Source organism: Pongo pygmaeus, chromosome 5, assembly GCF_028885625.2.
Source record: "Pongo pygmaeus isolate AG05252 chromosome 5, NHGRI_mPonPyg2-v2.0_pri, whole genome shotgun sequence".
NCBI classification, from domain to species: Eukaryota; Metazoa; Chordata; class Mammalia; order Primates; family Hominidae; genus Pongo; species Pongo pygmaeus.
In genome coordinates this window covers 82725479-82744069 of record NC_072378.2, presented here as the reverse complement: position 1 = coordinate 82744069, position 18591 = coordinate 82725479, and the positions used below count along the sequence as shown (strand labels likewise).

General features: G+C 37.4%; 1 protein-coding gene across 2 annotated transcripts in view; it reads left to right on the top strand.

Annotated features, from left to right (window-relative positions):
- The window catches only part of ME1 (malic enzyme 1), a 226597-nt gene that overhangs the window by 204000 nt on the left and 4006 nt on the right, over positions 1-18591 (top strand). Inside the window, exons 10-13 of one of the 2 annotated variants that reach the window (XM_054492838.2) lie at positions 4113-4218; positions 5589-5731; positions 9103-9276; positions 16448-16546. In XM_054492838.2, coding sequence (XP_054348813.1) covers positions 4113-4218; positions 5589-5731; positions 9103-9276; positions 16448-16546 — 522 coding nt within the window. The remainder of the gene's footprint in view (positions 1-4112; positions 4219-5588; positions 5732-9102; positions 9277-16447; positions 16547-18591) is intronic. The other variant, XM_054492839.2, reaches the window with a different exon arrangement.

Sequence of the window (18591 nt, the reverse complement as noted above, 5' to 3'; positions counted from 1 at the left end):
GCTAAGACAGAACATCAAAATAAAAAGTAGCATATTAACAGACATTATGAAGGATCGATTTCATCTAACCCAGAATGAAGCCATAGACTGGTTTGAATTTTGTTTTGATTTTTATTTTATTTTGTTTTGTTTTAAATAATTTTGCTGTACTGTATTTTTCTGATTTATAGTTAAATGTTTAGCTCCTGTAGAAAGAGATGGTCAATAAAGGTATATTGTATGTTATAAAGGTAGTTTTGACAATATAGTTATTTCATTCCTGAAAGTATGATCTCTAGGTCGAGGGCTTGAAACTACAGACTATACAGCTTATCTGCTATTTTATCAGAATTTTTGACTGGTGCTGCCTTCACCCTGAATGATGGTTAATACATTTCATACACTGTGGTTTAATAAAAAAGTCTAACTCCAAATAGACTATGTAAGCTGGTAAAAAGTATCTGGCTTGATTGTTTTCTCCCTCTTTTTTATTTCAAATAGAGTATGATCAATGCATGTAGGTATTAAAAAGAACAGAGGCCAAAGATTATATGCATGAGTCTTAGAAAATTATGAATATTGATTTTTAACATACAAAATTAAATATTGATGGAGTTCACCACCTACTATCTTACATTAAAAACACTCCATGCCCCTTACTATACTTTTGTCACATAATTTATTTTTGTTTAATCTGTCCTGAGATGATGAAACACAGCTCTGGACTCTTTTAGCAAGTGCACATACCTGATTTGCAACAAATGCAGTGAAATGCTACTGACCATGTGCTGAGGAAGCCCTGTCTACAGATCCAAAGAGGGGCCAGGTTCAGCTCTGATAAACTAATGACATGACAGCAAAAACAGGCCAGTAAACTGGGGGTAGGTAGTCCAACTGGGGCTTGTGGAAGAGTTTTTCTAGTCCCTGTATGTAAGAAGGAATAAATATTTGTCACTGGTAATCTAGAATTGATTTACTTATTCCTATCCTGGGCTGTGGAATAATAGCCCAAAATCTTGGCAACCTTTGCCCCCATTCTCCTCCCTATGTCCACTACAAACATGTGCTTTTGAAAAGGTAGTAATTAAATCTGGTTATATCTTCTACGATATAGTAAGAATCATCACAATATAAAGGGATAGGGGAGATTAAAGTAATAATATCACAAATAAAGTTTCAGCTATCCATAATATGTTTGAGGTAATTAGAGACTTGAAAAAAAGAGAGAGAGAAAAGATGCATCATAGAATTTGGGATTTCTGAGGTAAGAAGTGCCCACATGCACTTTGCTAAAAGAAGGCAAAAAGATTTCAGCAAGGGATCCTGAAAAGGGAGAATGAAGGGAAAAGACATCTACTCATTTCCATACCAACTGAAGTTACTGGCATAACGAATATTTATTCCAAATCAGATTTTGAAAAATAAAGAAAAATAAGCCATTAGTCTAGAAAATAGAAGTCCAGAGGTATAGGTAGTTGCCTCAGTATTACCGGATTTAGAAAAGGTTGTCACATTCCAGTAGTTTCTTTAAACTAGGTCATCAAGTCAATTTTGAAAATGATAGAGAACATACTTGGGAGACGTTTTGTATGTGTGTCTTCTGCTTCTTCTGTTTTGTCAAGTAAGACCTTCAGTATTGCTAGTATTACCATTTCGTGATTCCTGGACTTTTTTCAGCATTCTTTCAGCACTTGTAAGTCATACCAGGAATCAAGCCTTTGAAAGTGTTGCCGTGGGTAATTTATGCTTCTTACTAGATGGAATGTCTTCTGGCTAAGTTCTGGCTTCAGTGTCTAGGAGCTGCCAGTGGGTATACTATGATTAATAAAGATGTTTATGATTAAGCATATATCTTTTTCTTTTCATACATTATTCATCTGTCTTTTTTATTATTTGTTTCCCATTCTAGGCAATTTAAATATTTTTCATTATATCTCAGCTTGTCAGCAAAAAAAGCTGTGACTTCCAATTTATCCTATTCTGTAGCTTTTCTTCTTTAGACTCATTATTGTGTACTTTTTTGAAAACATAGCACATAACCTCTTAAAAACGCATGTGGTAGGGATATGATAGATCATTTAATACACTGATTCTCAAAACTGGCTAATCATTTCTTTTTTTTATTTTTTATTTTTTTGAGATGGAGTCTCTCTCTGTCGCCCAGGCTGGAGTGCAGTGGTGTGAGCTCGGCTCACTGCAAGCTCCGCCTCCTGGGTTTATGCCATTCTCCTGCCTCAGCCTCCTGAGTAGCTGGGACTACAGGCTCCTGCCACCACGCCCAGCTAATTTTTTGTATTTTTTTAGTAGAGACGGGGTTTCACCGTGTTAGCCAGGATGGTCTCGATCTCCTGACCTCATGATCTGCCCACCTCAGCCTCCCAAAGTGCTGGGATTACAGGCATGAGCCACCGCGCCTGGCCTACAGCAGATTATTAATAGGAGAAAATATACCAAAACTTTAAGTGCTGGAATTATGATTTTTTTCTTCTTCACAAAAATTTTAATTGCAACAACAACTAGCATTGAGCTCTTACTATAAACCAGGTACAGTCCTGAGTGTTTTACGTGTATTACATTTCATTTACCCCACAAACAACCTGATGAGGTAGAAATTCTTATTATCCTTATTTACAGATGAGGAGACAAGCACAAAGAGGTTCATATGTTTCAAATTTTTTAGTAATTCAGTATATTGCTTTTAAAAACAGAGCCTGTCTCTACTAAAAATATAAAATTAGCTGGGCACATGCCTGTAATCCCAGCTACTTGGAAGGCTGAGGCAGGAAAATAGCTTTAACCCAGGAGGCGGAGGTTGCGGTGAGCCGAGATCGCGCCATTGCGCTCCAGCCTGGGCAACATGAGCAAAAACTCTGTCTCAAAAAAAAAAGACAAACAAAATAAAATTAAAAAACAAAACAAAACAACAACAACAAAAAAACAGAGCCTGGCATGGTGGCTCACGCCTATAATCCTAGTGACTCAGGAGGCTGAAGCGAAAAGATCACTCCTGAGGCCAGGAGTTCGAGACAACCCTGGGCAATATAGCGAGACCCCCATCTCTAAAAAAAAATGATAAATTAGCCAAGCATGGTGGTGTACGCCTGTAGTTCCAGCTACTAGAGAGGCTTAGGCGGGAGGATCCCTTGACCCCAGGAGTTCAAGGCTGCAGTGACCTCTGATCCATGGCACTCCAACTTGCATGACAAAATGAGACCTCATCTCAAACAAACAAAAGCAACAGAAATAAAATGATAATAACCCTTTAAAGCAAGAAAATTGTACTATCTTCATTATTAACAATTTGCAAAGACTATGACATACTATTTGTTAAGTTTTTGCCCGGGGTGATTCTGTGCTATATTGAAAAGGCTTTGAGTTCCAGTACAATCTCTTGCCTTGAGCAAGTCCCTCAAAACTTCTGAACATGTTTCCGCATATGTAAAATGACTATACTTATACTTGTCCTGCTTCTCAGAATTGTTGAGGGGATCAAATGAAATATGTGAAAACAACTTGTAAGTCATCAAGTACCATATAAAATTAGGCAGTAATCCATTATGTAGTCAAATCTTTAAAATTTGCAGCTAGAATATTATAATTAGATGTTTACTAGATAACACATGGCACATTCATAATCAGAACATTAAAAACAAAAACATATAAAACAAATACTGAGAAAATCTAACAATGGCATAAATATGACTTCAAATTCTTTTCTTAGTCAGTAGCATAAATCAGTAGGGCTACAGCTGAAGCCAACTCCAAATTCTGAGACCTGCTGTGAAACACAATGTGTGGCAAACAATATAATTATTTAAATTATATTTTGCATTGCCATTTGTTAATGCTAGTTCTCACATGTCTGTAAAATTAGGATTTTCAATATCAATTAAATGAAGGACTTTGTTTTGTTCACTGTTACATCTCCATTGCCTAGAACATTGACATATAAATATTTGTTGAACGAATGAATGAAATAACATTCTGACAATTGAAGAAGAGACTTTAAGAATAGCTGTAACACATCATACATAAAAATGTTAAGCATAAATATTTGTAATATATATACCGAAATGTATTTGACCCGCACATGTTTGGCAGATTCTTAATTTTTTCTTACTTGCTTTACTTAGGGACGTGCTTCCTTAACACAAGAGAAAGAGAAGTTTGCCCATGAACATGAAGAAATGAAGAACCTAGAAGCCATTGTTCAAGAAATAAAACCAACTGCCCTCATAGGTAAGCATTTTCTCCTCTCCCTTCTCCCCTGCCCCTTATTTTGACCTGATTGTTTTTTTTTTTACTACCAATTTTTGAGGTATAATTTAGCCTTTTTGAAATTCTAACCCTTTGAATTAAAAAAACTACACGTTCACTCAAGCGACAGTACCCTGTAGAGACCTAGATTTTTAACGTTAGTCCTGTTGTCTTTCTCTTACAGATCTGAGCTGAAGTGTATGGCCCCCTCCTCTAACTCTGTCAGCCTGCTAATACCTGGCACGTTCAGCACTTTTCTAGGCTTGATTACTCCAGATAGACAGTGGTTCTCAAATAAGAGGGATTTTTGCCCTGCAGGAAACATTTGGCAATGTCTGGAAGCTTTGAGTTGTCTTAACTAGGGTAGCGGGGTTGGAAGGGAGTAAAGGGAGGGGCTACTGACATCTAGCAGATAGAGGCAGCGGAAGGATTCTACTAAATATCCTGTAGTGCACTGGACAACCCCAGCGACAAAGAATTATCCAGCCTAAAATGTCAATAGTGCTGAGGTTGAGAAACACTGCAGTAGATAAGACCCTCCTGGAAGACAGGGATCACATCTCACAAATCTTTATGTTCCTTATAGCACTTAATACAGTACTTACACAATGCATGTGCACTGCAAGACTTTAAAGTGGTTTTAGAAAACTCAAAGGAATTTATGAAACTTTATCCTTTATTTTGTGCATACATAATTTTGATTTTTACCCTGTATTATACTCCATTCCTACAAGCTCTTGTGAAACAGATGACAATGTTGAAAATAATGATGATAACTACAATAAAACAAGTACTTACTCCATGACAGGAACTTTACTAAGTGTTTAATATTGTTTTTACAAAATATATTCTGTCAATAATCTTATCGTTTTTCATTTCCATTATGCTAATTGCTTTATTCTTCTGTTAAAGTTACTTCAGTGGGTGGTACTTTACTTTTGCAATTGAATCAGATGGTTGTCTTAAGTGATAGCGTTGGTTTATAAAACGTAATTGCTTTATAGCCTGACAGACTGAAATATACTCATAGAATTGCTTAAAAAGAAAGTTTACCTATTAGATACAAATTTCCAAGTGATTGGTAACTAACTCAATGTACTATAGGAGCCAAATATTATCTTTAATTTTTAATAGATATTTGTAGATTTGTGACCCTAAGGATTGTAAGGATTGTTGGCATTAACAAACTTGCCTCTTTTTGTCACTATACTTTAATACAAATAGTCTATATAGCATTTTGTTTAGGGTCTATTAGAAAATGACCTGACAGATATCACTGATTTGAGGCATGGTCTTCTTGTGTGAATTAACCAGTGATAGTGTTAATTACCAGCTTCATATTTCTTCATTAGGAGTTGCTGCAATTGGTGGTGCATTCTCAGAACAAATTCTCAAAGATATGGCTGCCTTCAATGAACGGCCTATTATTTTTGCTTTGAGTAATCCAACTAGCAAAGCAGAATGTTCTGCAGAGCAGTGCTACAAAATAACCAAGGTAAAGTAAAACTATAACAGATATTTTAATAATCAAATTTTTATTCATTATAGGGAGGCCTAGGATATCTAAGGTGCTTACTGTTTAAGTTTAAAAATTATACAACCAAAATGGAAAGAAAAGCACACAGATCAGAGGGATAAGAACTATTTCCTTTTCTAGAATGTTGTATAAATCCTCTTCTTCAACAAAATAAAATACATATTTTAATGTTTTACTGATAATTTTCCACAAGTGATTTGGAAATTTCTAAGATTTAAACATAAAAGTTAAATAGAAAGGAAGCAGCTTGGTTCTAGAGGCTTATTAAAATAGCTTTTAACGAGCTATTCCCAAACACTGAAGCATACAATGTAAAACCACAACCTTATTTTTGCTTTGCTAAATCCTGGGTTTGGGTTTTGGTACTATGGGTGGAACATTTGGGCAACTATCTTGACATCTAGCCAGATTGGGATAGGAGTCATCAATGCTTCAATATTTTACTATGATTTATTTTATACCATGTTTGTACTAATATATATTTGGCTGATATGCTGAAAGGAGCCTTTTTTCCCTTCAAAGACTTTAAAATATCATTACAACAAAATAGAGGTTGAGTCATATCTATCTAAAATATTAATTTTGGAAAGAAATCCAAAATGAACTAGAGAGGTAAACATGAAAGCTATGTCACTCTGCACTAACTGGAACTTAATGGCTCTATTTTAATCATATATCCTTAAATGCTCAATACTGGAATTAATGATTTTTTTTGGCAAGGAGCCACTCCATTGTTTATCTCTCTTATTTGGGATGGCATAAGTGTTCTCACTGATTTTAATTTTTATCTGATCTCTAGATTGGAGAATTTGCCTCACATTATTCAGTAGTCCTTAAATCCTTAAAGGAAAAAAAAAAGTCCTTTGAGCAACAACAAAATTTTAGCATCATGCCTTGCACATACTAGGCATATAATAAACAAGTGTTTAATTAATTATTTTGTCTTAATATATCTCAACAGGCCTCAAAGGTTAAGAGACTTATCTATAACTCACATAAACAAAATTAGCCAAATTTATGTAGTTGTGTTTTAAACTTTGAATGTGTCTGATATAAGTGTATGCCTCAACTCTTGCTTATCATCTTGCCTAATGTTCTATGTTTTTCTGCATAAAACATTGAAAGTTATTTTGGGGATGAAAATTTAGACACTGGTTTGGCTAAAGGATTGGAGAAAAAGGAAAGGTCTGCCTGTTGCTGGATGTGAGTTTCTGCTACTGTAGGCACAGGTGAAGATAGGAACGGTTAAGTTACAATATACAAAAAGACTATTGAACCATAAAAATATAATCCAAAAATGGTATGGGAAGGTTTCCTTCACCATGTTAATAACATATATATGAGAATATTTAGCTAGCTACAGTACTATCATTTATTTAATGACATTTCTCCTTAAAATATGGTGATTATAGAAAGACAGGCAGGAAGAGTGGGAGTGCAGGAGGAGGGGGAGATACATATATATAATGTTACAGGCCTCTTTCTCAAATATAATTTTCCAAAACCTTTATATATGAAGTAATAATTTAGTTACATTAGAAAGTTGTTTATAACAAAATGTTTTATCTGCTAAAGAGCTTAAGGTGTCAGACTTGTCTGAAAACAAAACCGAATTCTGTGCAAAACGTAACAGTGTCTTATAAACAGCTAGATGAGAATTTGTTTTTCTGCCTCATCTATTTTCATCTTTTTATCTCTCAAAGAAGGTTGAATTTCTGTTATACAACTTTAAGAACAACTAAAAGGTATATTATGACATTTGCTAAAAATAGGTTAGTATTAATATTATTTAGACTCTAGATCCAAGAGATATGAAAGTTAAAACCCATTCTGTCATCATTTAAACTATGCCTTGGGGATTTGATGCTTTAGACTTTTCAAATAGATTTCTTAGACTGTGATGCTTTATTTGTTGAGGGTTTCTGATTCCTACTTTGAAGCCTAAATACTCTCAACTAGATGTCCACTCTCACCATCACAGATAAATGTTCTTTTGATTAGCAATATGAAATGCAGCACCTAACAGGCCCTAGTTAATGCCTTTTTTTTTTTTTTTTTTTTTTTTTTTTGAGATGGAGTCTCACTCTGTCACCCAGGCTGGAGTGCAATGGCACGATCTCGGCTCACTGCAACCTCCGCCTCCCAGGTTCAAGCAGTTCTCCTGCCTCAGCTTCCTGAGTAGCTGGGATTACAGGTGCCCACCACCACACCCAGCTAATTTTTGTATTTTTAGTAGAGATGGTCTTTCACCATGTTGGCCAGGCTGGTCTCCAACTCCTGACCTCAAGTGATCCACCCTCCTCGACCTCCCAAAATGCTGGGATTACAGGCGTGAGCCACCACGCCCAGCCAAGTTCATGCCTTTTTAAAGCAAGCAGTACATGAGATTCCTCGAAATAATTATGACAAAATATTAATACTAGGCAAAATGAAGACAATTGTTGAAAAATATTGATAACTTAATCTTCTTCTTCCTTGCCAATTCTACTCCTGCCAATGAGTTTGTTTCCTATGTGATTCTCCACATAACTCTTTATTTTATTTTATTTCATTTTATTTTACTTTATTTTATTTTTTTTGAGCTGGAATCTTGCTTTGTTGCCCAGGCTGGAGTGCAGTGGTGTGATCTAGGCTCACTGCAACTTCTGCCTCCTGAGTTCAAGCGATTCTCCTGCCTCAGCCTCTCGAGTAGCTGGGCTTACAGGCACCCACCACCACTCCCCAGTCACTTTTTATATTTTTAGTAGAAATGGGGTTTCACCATGTTGGCCAGGCTGATCTCAAACTCCTGACTTCAAGTGATCTGCCCCCCTCGGTCTCCCAATGTGCTGGGATTACAGGCATGAGCCACTGTGCCCAGCCCACATAAGTCTTTACAATATAGAAATATATATGATTTTCCCAGTTTTTATTTTGGAAATGTGTTGATTCCTAAACCCCAACCTAAAATATCATTATTTTCAATACTTAAATATTAGCCCATCATTTTTTATCTTCAGATGCCTATAATTGGAAGCCTATATAGAAATGGTTGATGACCCTGTGGGTTAAACCACTGCAGAGAATAGAGTGATGGTCTTAGGGCATCCTGTACTTTGCATGCTCCTCCTGGAAGTAAAGAGTAAGACAGAGAATAGTAATAATCACCCATTCCAGAACTGATTGCACAACATCACAAAAGCTTGTCCAGACTTATTAGCAAGTTAATAAAAAACTAGACTTCTTTCTAAGTACTTACAGTTTAGGCTGTGGGGTAGTTCTGTTATGATACATTTGTTTTAAAATATTCTGCTTCTTTTTAAAGTGAGTTGTATGTGTCTTTGTTGTAGGGACGTGCAATTTTTGCCAGTGGCAGTCCTTTTGATCCAGTCACTCTTCCAAATGGACAGACCTTATATCCTGGCCAAGGCAATAATTCCTATGTGTTCCCTGGAGTTGCTCTTGGTGTTGTGGCGTGTGGATTGAGGCAGATCACAGATAAGATTTTCCTCACTACTGCTGAGGTATTATAAAATCCTCTAAGTTTACCAAGGGTTTAAAATACCAAGTGTGCTCAGCCTAGGTTGTCTGTTTTATTTATCTAGCATCTCAGCTTACTCTCTGAAAGAAGTAAAGTCTGAAGAAGAGAAAATCTTTCCCAGTGGAGTATAAGGGGTGGGTAGCATGTTCATACCGACTCACAAACAAAAGGTTCTTCTTCAGTAGTCATTAGAAAAATTGTGTTTTTTATTTCTTAAGAGGAACATTTTTGTGTCTTCACACATCAGATCAAGTTCTGTGACAGTGATGAGACAATTAAAAATATTGTTTCCAGGGCTGGGTGTGGTGGCTCATGCCCCTAATCCCAGCACTTTGGGAGGCTGAGGCAGGCGGATCACTTGAGCCCAGGAGTTCGAGGCCAGCTTGGCCAACATGGTGAAACTTCATCTCTACTAAAAATACAAACATTAGCTGGGCATGGTGGTGCTTGCCTGTGATCCCCCCCACCCCAACTCAAGAGGCTGAGGCAGGAGAATTGCTTGAACCCAGGAGGCAGAGGTTGCAGTGAGCTGAGATCGTGCTACTGCATTGCATCCTGGGCTACAGAGCTAGACTGTTACCTAAAAAAAAGCAAAAACAGAATTGTTTCCAAATGATGATTAAGTGGTAAATATTTCCCTGTTGAGAACAGTGCTTAATAATGAATGGCATTTTGAAGGTTTAAAGTGAAAATCTGATATGGTATAGTGCACATGTTTATTATTCAGGGTTCAGTACAGGAAACAGAAACCACCCTAGTATTTAAGCACAAATTAAATCAAAATCGGAAATTAGTTGTTTATAAAATCATTAAAAGAATAGGAGAAGTGAGCTCTGTCTGGGCCTTGAGGAAAGATTCTCAGAACATCACAAAGCAGACCCACTGGGGAATCTTGTACTGTCATGAAACTGTGAAAGATCTGAGATTGTACTCTACTTGCAAGCTAACAAGTTAGCCACAATTTCATAGATATTGACAGAAGACCTGAAACTCTTAGGTCAGAGGCAAAGGACTTTGATAATTCCTGGCACAAGAGATATCATGAGCTGCATGTTCCTATCAGTTTCCCTCCCCTTCCCAAGCCTCAGCAGGATGATACGGTGATTGGGCATATATTTGTAAAATCATGAGCTTTTGATAATCATCAGGTTGATGTTCATCAGGTTGATATCATGTTTCAGATTTGAACAGGTTACCACTTGTGGATGAGAAACTTAAGTGAATTTCTTCTCTTACGATTAAACCTTTGCAGCTGAACTGATCCAAAGAACTTGATTGATATTCAAATATTTTTATCCTGCAAATATTTTTTCCATTGTGAAGAGGAACCCCAAGAATGTAGACAAAGATTTTTATGTTACTGATGTGATCTAAAGGAGCATAATCTTGGTGGCTAGCACCTGGCATCATTCTATGAGAACAGATGCTTGGAAGCAATAATGTTCTCCTGTCATTTTCTTCACTGCATTAAAAAGCATGCCAGCTGATGTCGCAGGTTTTCTTTAACTCAGAAAATCTTGTTAAACATAAATGGATGTCTAATTACTAAGACAGCATGTAAAAGTTGCTTTTGCATTAAGGAAAATGTAATCATTGTCTTTTAGAATAGGCACATCAGAGTTTTGGTTACCTGCAATAGTCAGTGTTTTCTTTCTTAAATAACTCTAGCACCCTCTAGTGACAAATTCCATGAAAAATATTTTCAGTTTACTCTCCAAGAAAAGTAACAATCACTACCGAAAAACACTTTGAAGGAACAAAAAATGTGATGTTGTCAACATACCACATCACTAATTCCTATCATAGCTAGTGATCTCTCTGGCTGCATCTCTTGGCCTTTCTGCTGGTTTTCTCTTAGGCTTCAACACAATATTCCTGTTTTTATATCATCTCAATTATGTCCCCACTCATTATTTTCCTTGTCTCCTTTTCATCTCCCTTTTAAGTAAGAGTTTTTTTTCTAGCATTCCTTTTTTGTTACCAGTTTTTTCTTCTCTTTTTCTTATGCTTTCAAATATCTCATTCATTCATTCATTTCTATTATCTTCATTCTAGTAGTGGCCAAATCTGTGTATCTCTATTCTCATCTTTTTCCATATCTCCAGTTGCCTGTTGGGTAATTCCACAGACATGCCCTACTGTGTCCTTAAACACAACATTATGAAAGCCTTACTTACCTTTCCTCACTCTCAGCATTCACATTTTTATTAGTGATACCCCCTTTCCAAGCAGGCAGCAAAGCTTAGAAGCTTGACATTCTTTTCATTCTCCCTCATCCCATAGCCTTCAAACACACCATGCATATGTACGCCTGTGTAACTGCTTATCTCTTATCCTGTCTGGAAAGACCTGAGAATTATTCTCCAATGATCTAAGCTTCTCCTTTAGGGTACTGCTTAAATACCACCACATCCTGGAATCTTTTTGTGACAAGTCTAGCTCATCTTGATCTTTCTCCATAGCCATGGCTGTCTTTATTACACACTTTGACATTTAATTTTATTTCTGGTTATGATACACTCCTGAGAGCTTCCTATTGTAAAAGATTAGGTGTTGCCTTTATAACTAAATTGTAGATTATCCTTTTTTTTTTTTTTTTTTTTTTTTTTGAGACGGAGTCTCGCTCTGTTGCCAAGCTGGAGTGCAGTGGTGTGATCTTGGCCCACTGCAACCTCCAACTCCCTGGTTCAAGCAATACTCCTGCCTCAGCCTCCCAAGTATCTGGGATTACAGTCACATGCCAATACACCCAGCTAATTTTTGTGTTTTTAGTAGAGACGGGATTTCACCATGTTGGCCAGACTGGTCTCGATCTCTTGACCTTGTGATCAGCCCGACTTGGCCTCCCAAAGTGCTGGGATTACAGGCATGAGCCACCGCACCCGGCCTGTAGATTATCTTTTTTAAAGACAGAGAGTCTTCCATAAACTTCTTTTAAAACTTCAGTAGTATCTAGCACAATGCTAGGCACAAAGCAGAAAATTAGTAAATACTTTTTGAATAGGATTAAATAGAACCAGTCATGTATCTTAGCAAGAGGAATAAATACAATACCACAGACATTCACTACCAGACGACCCCAAAAAGAAGAAAAGTACTTCTTGTCTAGATTATATTTTGTAGTTAACAAAAGTAACATATAGGAGATATTTCTGAATATTTTGTTTTGCAACCACAAATTTAATAACTGTTAGGATTATTGTCAAAATACTAGTTGAAGCTCTTATGGAACTAGAAATGTCATGGGTTAGCACCAATCTCAAAGAATATTAAGAATATTTCTGGACATTTTTATATCATGAAGAGATTTTTGGCTTTCCTGGCACTGTAGACAGTCTTCTGGACCTCTGGTGATCAGCCCTCCTGGCCCTGTGTGGTCTGTAGTGTATCCTGGGAACAGATTCCTCACATCCTGTTCACACCTGGGAGACAAATATCAGCCTCCTATCTTCACACCACTTCTCCTGAATCACAGGCTGGTGTCTTCTCATCTGCCTTGCTCCACTCCTTTCTGTTATCTGCTCAGAGGACCCTTTAGGTAATCATCATGGACAGTCACACATGGAGAGTAAGGATTCAGAATGACTCTTCTTTACTCAGCTATCCTGTGACTGTCTCCAATCTCTTTAAAATGACATTTGTGTGGCATTCTAGAGAAGAAACAATGAAATTGGATGCCAGCAGAGTCCTGGTGTTTATAGGTGGAATACACGTATTATGTCGTATAAATAGTTGAAAAAACTTGAAGTTGATTCGTTGTAGAAATTGCCCCCAAATTAAATAGCTAACAATCTATACACTATAGAGCCAGATCTGACACCAAAAGCTATTTTGCTTCCATTTGGCCATGTGGGCTGCCTAGTGGTTCTTTTTTAAAACAAAATAGCTGGTCAGGTGCAGTGGCTCATGTCTGTAATCCCAACACTTTGGAAAGCTGAGGTAGGTGGATCGCTTGAGCTCAGGAGTTTGAGACCAGCCTGGCCAACATGGCGAAACCCTATCTCTGCTAAAAATACAAAAAAAAAAAATTAGTTGGGCATGATGGCACACACCTGTAGTCTCAGCTACTCAGGAGTCTGAGGCGGCAGAATCACCCAAGCCAAGGGAGATTGCCTACATTCCAGCGTAGGCAATCTGAGTGAGACCCTGTTTCACATACATACATACATACATACATAAAACAAAATAGCTAAGTTTAATTGAATACTTTTCTGACAGACACTGTGGTAAATTGTTTGCTGGCATGTATTTCATTTAATCCTTATGAATTAGGAACTATTATTAGTCCTATATTACTGATGAGAAAACTGAGGCCTAAAAAGGTTAATTAATTTGCCCAAATACAAAACAGATAGTAATTGATGGAATTAGAATTCAAACATAGGTCTACCTCACACCAGAGCTTGAGCCTTCAACCACCATGCTCTGACATCTTTTTAACATTGTGCTATTCATTTTGTTCTATCCAATTAAATAACAATACCTGACACCCAGAAAAGTTTTTGCTTTAACATCCAAGAAATTATTATTTAAATCTGCCACACCTCCTTTGCAGAACAACAAGAAGTTTCAATTCAGTGGAGCAATTAACATAAAATGGTTTTATTTTGCCCCAGTCATTGTTTTAAATCATTCTCCACCAGCTCTCCCTCTTGTTTCTCTTAGTGACATTTCGGTAAGAGCCCATAACTTTCAGTTCACTCATTCTTTTAATATTCTTTTAATTAAATCCCTAACATATGCTAGGCATTATTCTGAGTGCTGAGAATACATCAGTGAATAATAATTAAACATCTGTGCAGTTCAAAATGTTATATCCAATTCAAATGTCATGTCCTCTCCTTGCAGTAGGAGAGGCCTGCAGTAGCAGGTAGAGAAAACCCATCTGTTCTTTTACTCTTTCTCTGACGCTAGCACTTTGAGGAATTTGGGGGGAAATGTTTGGCTTGACTCTGAGAAACCTCTTCCCTCTTTTTGCTAAGGCCTACTTCTTCAAATATGTTGGAGAAAAGAAGGAAGGGCATGGAAAAGGGCAAACATCTCTTTTATTAACTCTATTATTAACTCCATTAATCCTCTCTGGCAGGGTCCAAATCTGGCCCTCTGATGTAGGATGTCTGGCTTCAGCTTAGCTTCCTTACACTTCTTCAGGTCCCCAGGGATGCGGGGGCCTCCTCTGCTGTGGCCACTTGACCTTGGAAACTCGTGTACCCATACCAGATCCACTGATGGGAATGCATACAGCTTACAGCCACCCTGTCTGTCTGGCTCTCCCTTTCCCATTCTCTTCTCTGCTTAAGTACACATACCTATAACTGCTCACACTGAGTAGGGGAAAAGAATGCCCCCCAGTCTTTCCTTGAGGACACCATAAGCCTTTAAGAAGGAGTAGCATGCACCAAAAAGAGGGGAGGAAAAAGCCACTACATTACCCAGTAGGCCAAACCATGGTTCCAGCAAATTTCCCTGCCTCTCACTAGCTCAGCCTTCTGGAAGTGGGTGGCTATGGTTTGTGGGGTTGGCAGGGCTGATTCTACTTCTGAGGTAGATGGCAAGCCCCACTTGTTTGGTGACTTCCTGATAGTGTGGAATAGTTAATGTCTCTTTGTCCTAAAGTTTGGGACCCTGATGACCAATTCTAGGGCAAACATCCTAGTTACAAAGGCAAGAAATTAATGAGTTAAATGATGAGTTTATTATAAAATTATGGTCAACACCCTACAATTATATGTTATAATATTTTGTATAATATGTGGAGCAATACTAATCAAACAAATAGTTATACTAGTAACTTTACCTCCTTCTCCCTTCCCCCATCTTACCTCTGCCTAAATGTCCCTGGTCAGAAGTCCTTAGTCACCGACGGGATTTAACTCCAAATTCCTTTTTTAACATTGATAATGCTCCAGTCCTTATTTCTGTACCTAGACCCTCTGCTCCCCCAGGTCAGGACACTTGGGTGTGCTGAGTCCAGCTCACACACAACTCTGCCTTTGGTCTGACTCTGTTTTTTGTCTGGAATGCCTACCTACTTTCTGTTTGTCTAACTCCAGGCTTTCCTGTAGGTTTGCCTTTCAAACCACTGTGCGCTATGAGGCCTTCCAGAACTGCTCTTCCTCTGGATTTCTTAGCACCCATATTTCACCATTAGCCTAAGCCTTCTTCTCTTTCAGCGTTCTCTTTTTCTTCCCATGCTCTGTTACCTCACTAAATTATACATCTCTCAAGGACAATAACACTTTTCTTTAGCTTCTCTGTAGTGTTAATGCTTGTTCAGTGTCATATATATTTGCTGATGGCGAAGAATAATATTTTGGAAATAATTTCATGATTTAAAAATCTAAAAGATATTAAGATATGCTGAAAAATAAGTATTTGATTATTTAAAATGTTACAAAAGAGGAAGGTTTCCTACTCCCTCTCTGCATCCACATTGTCATGGAACAAAGGCCTAGGTATAAGCTGATTTAGATTTTCCCCCATCTAGAAATTTAATCAAAGTCTTAGAGCTGGAGAGAACATCAGGGTTACTGAATCTCCCTCTCTGCCTTAGGGTTAAATACAAAATTTAACACTGTTTGATTTGGAACTAGGGAATGGTTTGGGGACAGCAAATGTTGAGGCTAATTAGGTGATTTAGATAATCCAGAGTCTGTGTAAAATTAAAATCCTACTTGTAGTGAGACTCTGAACTAGCTTTCTCAGCCTTTTGCTCTACCTCCTGCACAAGAATATGACTCAGAGCTGGGAGTAATGGCATGCTTAGCCTTGGGTAGCTGTCCTCCTCTGCTTTCAGGATCCATTTTCATTACTCTATCATCTTCCTCTTTCTTTCTTTTCTTTTCCCTTTTTCCCCTAATGTATCAATTGGAAAGTATCTAGTATTTCATGGTACAATAGAAAAGGAAGTGGACTAAAAGGAAACCTAGATTCTATTCCCATCTTTTTCACCAATTGTGTGATCTCAACCACCACCACACCACTCTGGGCTTAGTTTCTTTGTTGATAGAAGTGGGGACGAAATTAGGTAATCATATTAATGTCACTGGTTTTTGTACAGACCATTATATGTAACCGTTCACTTAGTTATTTGCATACCCACCACATTGTATCGTGTGAAGTATAAACACTTTTTTTCTTTCTTTTTTTATAAGGTTATAGCTCAGCAAGTGTCAGATAAACACTTGGAAGAGGGTCGGCTTTATCCTCCTTTGAATACCATTAGAGATGTTTCTCTGAAAATTGCAGAAAAGGTAAAACCACTCTTGTTCAAGCTTCATTATTTTTCCTTCCTTTTCTTGCTAAACATGCATTTTTAAATATTAAAAATCTGCTTCCTTGAAATGTATATCTGTATCAACTTACTATGTCAGAAGTCAGAGAAATGAGGCACACTGACACTGTAGAGCTTAGGAGCTACATTTGCTTCTCAGAGAAGAATGGAAGTATTGGGCCAAATAATTAATCTCCCTCTCTATCATTCTTTTTTTCTCCTAAAATTTAAATAATTCATTAGGGCTTCCTGTCGGCCAGATTTCTCCCATTTCACCTTTTTAAAGTTATTCTTTTCTATATCACATTAGTGATAATTACCAAAATATTACAGATATGTTATAGTAACATTTAGACCTTGAACCACCTTCCATATCCATGCCACTATGATGTATGGCATCATAAATGACAGATCACAACTGATAATACTGGGCGGAAGGCAAAATAAAGAGGGCAAAGAACTTGAAAGCTGTTGGGGTGGCAGATGAGCTACTGAAGGAGTTAGCCAAGAAGAACCCAAAGGCAGAGAAATTTTCTGTAACTAAACTGGAAGATAAGTGGACTTTTTTTGCAGCGTAATTGTATTAGTTTTCTTGGGCTGGGATAACTACATACCACGGTTATGTAGTAACTGTTTTTAAGTATTTAAGCCACAGACTGTGTGGCTTAAACAACAGAAAACTATTTTCCCATAATTCTGGGAGCTAGAAGTCTAAGATAAAGATGTTTGCAGGTTTGGTTTCCTCTGAGGCCTCTCTCCTTGGCTGGCAGATGGCTGCCCTCTTTCTGTGTCCCCATATGGCCTTTTCTCTGTGTGTGTACATGCTTGTGTGTCCAAATTTCTCCTTCTCATAAGGACACCCATCAAATTGGATTATAGACCACTCTAACGGTCTCATTTTAACTTATCTCCTTAAAGGCCTATTTCTAAATACACTCATATTCTGAGGTACTAGTGGTTAGGGCTTCAACAATGAATTTGGGGTGGGAGGAACACAGTTTAGCCATGACAGTAGTTATATGTTTAAATTGGGATTTCTCTACTTCAGCGTTGTGGACATTTTGGGTCAATAACCATCATGCGGCTGTCCCAGGCATTGTACAATCTTCAGCACCATTCCTGGCCTCTGCCCACTAGATGTCAGTAGCATCTGCTCAGTTGTATCAACCAAAGCTGTTTCCAGACATTGTCAAGCATCCCCTTGGGGGCCAAATTGCTCCGTATTGAAAATCACTAGCTTAAGCTATTAGCAAGTTATCTAAACAACACCATTTAAGAGTCACATATCATTATTTATCTAGTTGACTGAAGGTAGTCTCTTAAAAAAAGAAGTAATTCTCTAAAAACCTTTACATAATAATCTGCTTGGTTATCTATTTATGAAAAAGTATGTTCATATATTCTACAAATATGTATCTGCTAGTTTTTAAGTAGTTTAAACTATTAATATACTGAATAGCATATTATCATTTTAAGTTCATTTTGGAGATTTAAATGAAAAGGAGTTAGCTTATGATTAGAGGAGAAAAAAAGCAGGGGACAGCAGGGGAGTGCCAAAAGATTCAGATATCACACCTAGAATAATGGAAGAATACAGAGTGCATACACAGAAATTGTAAGTGGACTGCAAGTTTGAGGTATCAATGGCACATTCAAATGTACCATTTTATCAAGTAGATAGAAATGACTGAAACTTAAAGAGAGGCTAGATAAAAGACCTGGGCATCTTCTTCATGTGGTAACTGGTGAATGTCTAGGAGTGGGTGAGGTTGCCAAGAAAGCAAGTATAGAAAGGAAAGAAAAATGAGAATAGAATATAGTTTAGTATTCTGTCTAGAAGACAGAAGAAAGATGCCAGTTAAGAAGAGAAGTGGTCAGGATTTCAAGAAGAGACTCCAAACTGAGCAGCATGTCAATAATTAGGAAAGAGACAATTTCAGAATGGGAGTAGAAATTGTGATCAACACAGCCAAATCCTGGAGAGAAAAACAGAAGCAGACTTTTATTTGGTACTTAACAAGTTAT